We start from the raw sequence: 6,749 nt of genomic DNA, 5'->3' as shown, positions 1-6,749 counted from the left end.
ACCAGCAAAGTCAAGAGTTGAAATCCCTGAAAGGCTGCTTCCAGACAGCTGGAACAGAGGAGAGGAATGTGCTCCCAGAAAACCACTCTGAGGAAAATCCTCATCAGCTTTCACAGGCAGAGGGGAAAAGGAAAGCACCAGCATTCAGGATAGCCTCATGGCCTCACAAGACATCTGTCTGGACGGAAATTAAATGTGAACCCCGTGTGATGTAAAGAAACATTCAGAGATTTACCGTTCAAACATCTCTCAGCAGCCCCGATGAATTAAACTGTTCTCTGCAATCAAAATCAAAATATGATTATATGAAATTAAGATATTTTTTACATGAGAAAGCGCAGCCTGTGTCACACCAGGAGGAACGATGAATGGATGAGGGCACTGCGTTTGTGTGAAGCCATTTTTCAGTTTCTGACCACATCATCTCAAACAGCTGCTGTACTGACTCATTCTGCACTTCAGCAAAGAAAAATACAACAAGTTGTTTTCAACCGTAGCACCGCAGAGATTAGAGGCAGAACAACATACACAGACAGGTAACCCGGACTGTGAAGCAGCCTCTTGGATGAAGGCTATGACTTCCCACTGAAGGTTGGACACAAGCGGGCAAGTGTTTGTAGGCCATGACCCAGATGCTTACTTCCAATCCTGGACTTTGGACTGTACGCCACTGCATTATCTCCCATCTCAGTTCAAAGTCATGAGCGCCGCGCTTGCTCAACAAACAAACGGTGTTTCCTGTGTGAAGTTTTAAAGCTCACTTGAGTGGTCACATCTGGGTTTTGAGGGTTTTGTTTACAGTGCTTACTGCCTTGACGGTAGGATTGTTTACCGGGTGTCAAAGGGGAAATGAAGGCTTTGACTAAGTGGGACTTAGTGTGGGACTTCCTCCAATTTGATCTGAAGGAGGTTCCTAAGCTGAACCCAAAACCAACTGTGGTGGACCAAAATAGAGTAATTTACTGCACGGAAAAGCATTTACACTCACAGTCTGTAATATGCACCTCGTTTACACTAACTTCAGCACACAAAATCTTTTTATTTGTAATAATGATTAGTTTTAGTCTCTCATTGCTCAGGTGTGTATACAGAAATGCTCAATTGTGTGCTTCAGTGTGCCCCAGTGTGCTTCAAAGAAAGTACTTATGGCACCATCTACAGGTGAATAGTTAGCATTAAAAAACCAGTGATGTCCTGCTGATTTGATGAGACTCTTCTGCAGAAGCATCCCACTATGCAAAAGTTGTAGATGTGAGATGCGTTTCTTATGTTTTGTACTGTAAAAAAACTGTGAAATAGCCAATGAGGGCGTGCATATGGTCATAATATCAAGGTATATGAGATCACTTAATTGCTATTTAGCGACTGCAGACTTAATGAGAAAGTTCCTGAAGCACAACAGTGTTTATTGAGATGCTATCAAACCCCAAAAGAAAGTGAACATGCAACACACACACTTTTTTGAAGTTTTTAAATAAGGTCTGAATCAGGCAGCTGTAGTTGTCGTGATCCTGAAACAGTGCAGACAACGTAGCTGAAATATCAATACATGGACTGTGGGGGGAAAAAAAGAAAAGAAAGAGACTCATGTCACAGCAGGCTTTAAAATAGAACTGCAGTGGAAACCTCAGTTTGCTTATTAGCTCACTACATTTCCAAATATCTTTTTTTAAAAACCCCAGTGAATGAAGTGTAGTCACAGGGAGCTGACTTCACCTTTATAAGGCAGGCATTGCCCTGCACAGTATTTCAACAAGCCCTGCTTGTGGTCAGGGCTGAATATCTGATCTTTCCCTTGCTGATTAACATCTGACCTGACCTTCAGTCTAAGATTTAGCTTTAGTTCCAGCAGAGGAACTCTCAAGCTGCCTTCTCTTTGAATGAATCTACTGCATCTGTATCCACAGTACTTTCCAGGCAGCCACAGGAAAATCCAAACTCATAATGAACAAAACAAAATATTTTGATAAGGTATCTGCAAAAACACAACACTGTGCTTTCGCAACTTAATTAAAATAGCCTGATAATTATGTATATTGAAAACAGTAGACACACACACTCACACACACACAGAAAATAAGCAAAAATTTAGTGTCTCTGACAATTTTACAGCATTGCCATAGTGATTATTACTGTAAAATGTTCTGTTTACAAAAGGCATACAAGATTTGCAGATCTTTATTGTGTCAGTAAATATTACACATTGGCTGTTCATAACCACAGAGGAAATCTGGCCATAGGGCATATTTCTGGATGAAAGGTGCTTTTCTCAAACATTTGGCAGCTTCTCTGTCACACTTGCACAGCAACTTTTCACATTTGTCCTTCAAATCATCTGCAAAGAAGAACACACATGTAAATTTATTACTGTCACTTGTCGTATGGTTTGCAAACTCAAAGGCTTGTTATTCTTGCTAAACTTGTTTTGCCTCCTAATGGTTCATTTGGGACATTTCTCAGAAAATTGGAGGGATTTGGCTGCTGTTTTGGGGACTATGATAAGTTAATTTCACGACTCATAAACAACACACTACTTTTGGCGCTACAATGTGTGTAAATGTGTGTGCTAAAATCATTAGCACTGTTATAATCAGCAACTACTGTAATTTATGGGGACAAAAAAAACAACATAAAAAATACACAATATAGACAAAAGTATTTGGACAAACTTATTAATTATTGTATTCAGAGGTTGGGCTTGCCCCCTTACTTCCAGTGAAGGGAACTCACCCTTTATTAGTCCCACTGTGGGACTAATAAAGGTTTCTCTTCTCTTATCTTAATACTTTACTTCAGCATACTGGGACATTTTGGACAATGCTATGCTTCCAACTTTGTGGCAACAGTGTGGTAGAGGCTCTGCTGGATTAGTCCAGCATGACTGTGCCCCAGTACACAAAGCAAAGCTCCATAAAGACATGGTTGGATGAGTTTGGTGTGGAAGAACTTGACTGGCCCACGCAGAGCCCTGACCTCAACCCCATCCAGCACCTTTGGGATGAACTGGAACGGAGATTGTGAGCCAGGCCTTTTGATCCAACATCAGTGTCTGACCTCACAAATGCTCTATTGCATGAATGGGCAAAAATTCCCACAGAAACACTCCTGCATGTTGTGGAAAGCCTTCCCAGAAGAGCGGAAGCTGTTAGGGCTGCAAAGAAGGGATCAACTCCATGTGTCCCAATACTTTTGTCTGTGTAGTCAAAGTTAATTTCACGCCTGTTTTTTTCAAGAATCATAACCAGCACACTACCACTGGCATTTAAATGTGTAAACTTCATTAAGGCTGTTTTAATTAGCAATTACTGTGGTTTATGGGGATGAAAAATATAAAAAATATATTGCAAGCTTCCTGTCTTTAGCTTCCAATAAGCTGTCTGCACACTGTTTTCATTCAAATTATGGGTGTCAGTAGATCTCAGCCAACCCGATCTGTGTCTCACTTCCAAGTTGACCCACATCAGTTTGTTACACTGGAAAGCATCACGTTTTCTTGCTGCCTTATTTTCCAAATACAAACACAAATCTCTGCATGAGCATTAAAAATGCATTACCGCACTCGGCTGTCTTGTCCTCACACGTCCACTGATACCTGTCTATTTTGGTTTGGCAGCCAAGTCTCTCTGCGACTCCATAACAGCAGTCATGTCTGTGACAACACCTGCAGATAGAGAGATTAACAGTGTGATAAATGTTTTATTTTCAGGGCTGAACTCCAGTCAAGACAGGGTCAAGGAAGCAGTAGGTGGATAGTCACGGCCCTGTGGTTTAACTCACACCACGGCTATTTTAAAGACAAGGCAGGGGTTTTCACAACAGATGGTTACCAGTTAACTGGTTTGAGGGGGTTAGACGGCTTGTGGCAAAGAAGGAAAAGATGAAGACGGCAATTAGGATTTGGGTGTGGAATTTTTGGACCTATTTTGAAGTACCCATTAGACCCTGTGAGCCTGCTGAGTTTGGTCACCATCCCCTCATTCCGTCCCATCGTCCAGCATTTGTGGTTCAGTCGGCTCGTTCACAAACGGAAACTGTGCGTACTCGAGCAGGGTGTAGGATGATTGGGAAGAACCAAAGGCGTCTGCGGAGGAGGAAATAATATGTACACACCATCCATAGAGTGGAGGGCTCAACATCACCACCTCCTGCTGAATTATATCTTCTGCACTGCATAATGTATAGGTGGACCATATATAGACTGTCAACTGAGGGTTGTAAACCGTTCGAGTACACGCTATCATCTGGGGTCCAGCTGTGAATTCTGTCTCGATTCTGTCAGGTTGGAGAAGAGTGTGATTAAATCTGCTTCCTCACCAGTCTGCCTTGTCTCTCGGCCAGCCTTGACCACCCACTCCGCAGTAGCATCCGTACATCACGTAAGACAAGGCAGATCTCCCTGTGCTGCATTTGATGATTCCTGCCAACTCCAGTAGCCCTCTTTTTGTCCGCTGAGACCTGCGTGTCGCCGCAGAGGCCACAGCCACTGCAAAGAGAAACAAACAAGAAAAAAGGAGGAGTAAACTCACATTTCTCCTTGTAAACAAGTCTTGGCTTCTTTCAACCAATCCACATTCTTCAGTATAGTTCTGTCCTTGTTTGTGTTTTTTTTTTTTGTTGTTGTGAAGATTTGATATATAACAAAGTATTCTGGGGTGGATGCAATAATAAAAACACTTCTGTAACAGTCAGGAAGCCATCTTTACATTATCAATATGACTTGTGCTTGACTGTTAAGTGTTCCTTTTCTTTCATCCACCCTTTATACTCCCTGTTGACACTGTGTTACACAAACCTGACCAAAACTAATGCAGTTACAACAGTTCAGTAATGAATCATACCATCATGAATGTTGTCTTGTTCAGTTTTTGTTGAGACCCAGAAGTGCTGTTTCAACTTTCTGATCTTTTTAGGGGCTGTGTTTTGTGTGCCCCGCCTGTACACAATCACCTCTCTGTTTTACAGCCTTCATGAAGGATTCATGATTTATTGAAGGACTGTTGTATTGGACTGCATTAGATCCAGCTGGGTGTACCTAATAAACTGGCAAATAAGCGCATGTATAAAGTTCCATCCATAAACTACAGAATCAAAGCATTCAGGAAACATGTCCATCTGGTTCTTCACAAGACATACGCCTGTGTTTGTACAGTCCAACTGAAACCCACAGAGCCACAGTACACGAGGACTGACATACCCACAGCTCATGAACACCAGAAAGCCACACTCCAAGTTCAGACATTTTTAAATGATGGGAAAGTTGATAATCTTAAAGGGCAAAATTCATTTTCTTTATTTGCACCTGCTCCCCTCTGAAGACCAGTTCTCTCTGAGCGCTTTCTCCATATGTAAACACAAGTGGTTTCCCTTCAAGGCTGTTACCTTGCACAGACTCCTGCTGTGTCTTTAAATTAATTTAAGACTACTGCAAGTCATCTCAAACTGGAGCTCCACTATGAATGACATGCTTAACTCACCAGATAACAGGAGAAAGATCCGGTAAAACGCAGCCATGGAATGCAACAGGCAGGTGAACTCCATACAAGTGTCGCTTAAACTCTGTGAGTGTAGCACTGAGTGGAGGGCTGTTTTTAGATGCTATTTGAATAATCTCCTGCGCATCACCATTGGCCAGGGGCTAATCCAGTGTTTGTCCAAGTGTGCGCCCCCTAGTGGAAACAGCCGGATTCTTTTCACTGTATCTTCTCAACCGGACCAGAGTTTGTGTGGTTGCATTTCCAGGCATTAACATGTTTTGTACCAGATGTAATAGATTGTTTTTCTACAGGTAACGATGAAAACATATCTATCTGTCACTGAGCGCTTGTATCATTTATGCATTAACAACACTCCTTCTTGCCCAAATGCTCTTTTGTCTTTGTTGTGGCTTCTAAAAATCACAGACAATAAAACAATAGGATGATCCTCAACACACCAAACACTATCAATTTTACAGGCTGGAGTCACTCGAGATGCTGGTCTTAATTCTAGATTGTGTGATTTTGAGCTTTCTAAACAGTCTGTGTTCAGCAGATTTACAGAATAGAGAAATGAATTAAACACATACAAACACTGAGCTCCAGGGTTAATTTTTGCTCACACAGCACCTTTCTACTTACTATAAACAGTACACAATTTATGGTTCCAGTTCCTCACAACAAATGCACCTAGACTTACAGATTATGGTAATTATACTCTAAAAATATAGTTTTCCCTTCAGACTCATGCCTCTCATTCATCTTCTTCCACTTGTAAATAAACATGTCAGCTGGGTGAAAAGAACAGGCCGTCTCTCCATAAAACAAACACTCAAACATAGTGGAGCTGTTATTATTGTCAGTGTGATTTACTGAGCAGCACTTCAAATGTCTAAGTTTAACAGCTGAGATTGTTTATTTGACAAATTGCACACCTGGTCTGAAAATGGCACGGATTGTTTCGTATCATTGCATTTCATCTTTTTATTATGATTCCTGAGCGTATATTTTTCGGCTCTGCCACAGTGGACTCTATTGTCATTCATAATGTGGTGAAGTCAGGGCGGCTAGATCACAAAAAAAACACACGCTTTGGGTTTTGATAACAGGAGACATATTCACAGTGTTTTTTTTATGATTTAGTTCCTCTGTGATGCTTCTGCACAGTGTGAGATAAGCGCCTCCTCCTGGCAGTTACTATGGCTGCCAGGATGGCTGCGCCGCATGAGAGGAGACAGATCCCTCTATCCCTGTATATCTGATTATTTTCCACCC

General features: G+C 41.7%; 1 protein-coding gene across 1 annotated transcript; it reads right to left on the bottom strand.

The window, feature by feature from the left end:
• Positions 1-1,428: 1,428 nt before the first annotated feature.
• Positions 1,429-5,579, bottom strand: pla2g10 (phospholipase A2 group X). Its single transcript, XM_046415609.1, has 4 exons — positions 5,475-5,579; positions 4,315-4,483; positions 3,555-3,661; positions 1,429-2,335 (listed from the first exon to the last, which is right to left on the bottom strand). Exons 1-4 carry the CDS (start codon positions 5,536-5,538, stop codon positions 2,187-2,189), a joined length of 489 nt encoding a protein of 162 aa, XP_046271565.1. The 5' UTR covers positions 5,539-5,579; the 3' UTR covers positions 1,429-2,186.
• Between the last annotated feature and the right edge of the window lie 1,170 nt (positions 5,580-6,749).

The sequence above is a fragment of the Scatophagus argus genome, chromosome 16 (genome assembly GCF_020382885.2).
Source record: "Scatophagus argus isolate fScaArg1 chromosome 16, fScaArg1.pri, whole genome shotgun sequence".
Taxonomy (NCBI): domain Eukaryota; kingdom Metazoa; phylum Chordata; class Actinopteri; family Scatophagidae; genus Scatophagus; species Scatophagus argus.
The sequence above is the reverse complement of the archived record's forward strand: the minus strand, read 5'-3'. Positions and strand labels throughout refer to the sequence as shown.

Excerpts from the sequence above, each read along its gene's own strand:
- pla2g10 (XM_046415609.1), bottom strand. The coding sequence starts at position 5,538 with ATGGAGTTCACCTGCCTGTTGCATTCCATGGCTGCGTTTTACCGGATC. Across the intron at positions 3,662-4,314 it reads CCGAGAGACAAGGCAGACTG|GTGTTGTCACAGACATGACT; the intron begins GTGAGGAAGCAG and ends CTCTATCTGCAG. Across the intron at positions 2,336-3,554 it reads GGACAAGACAGCCGAGTGCG|ATGATTTGAAGGACAAATGT; the intron begins GTAATGCATTTT and ends TCTTCTTTGCAG.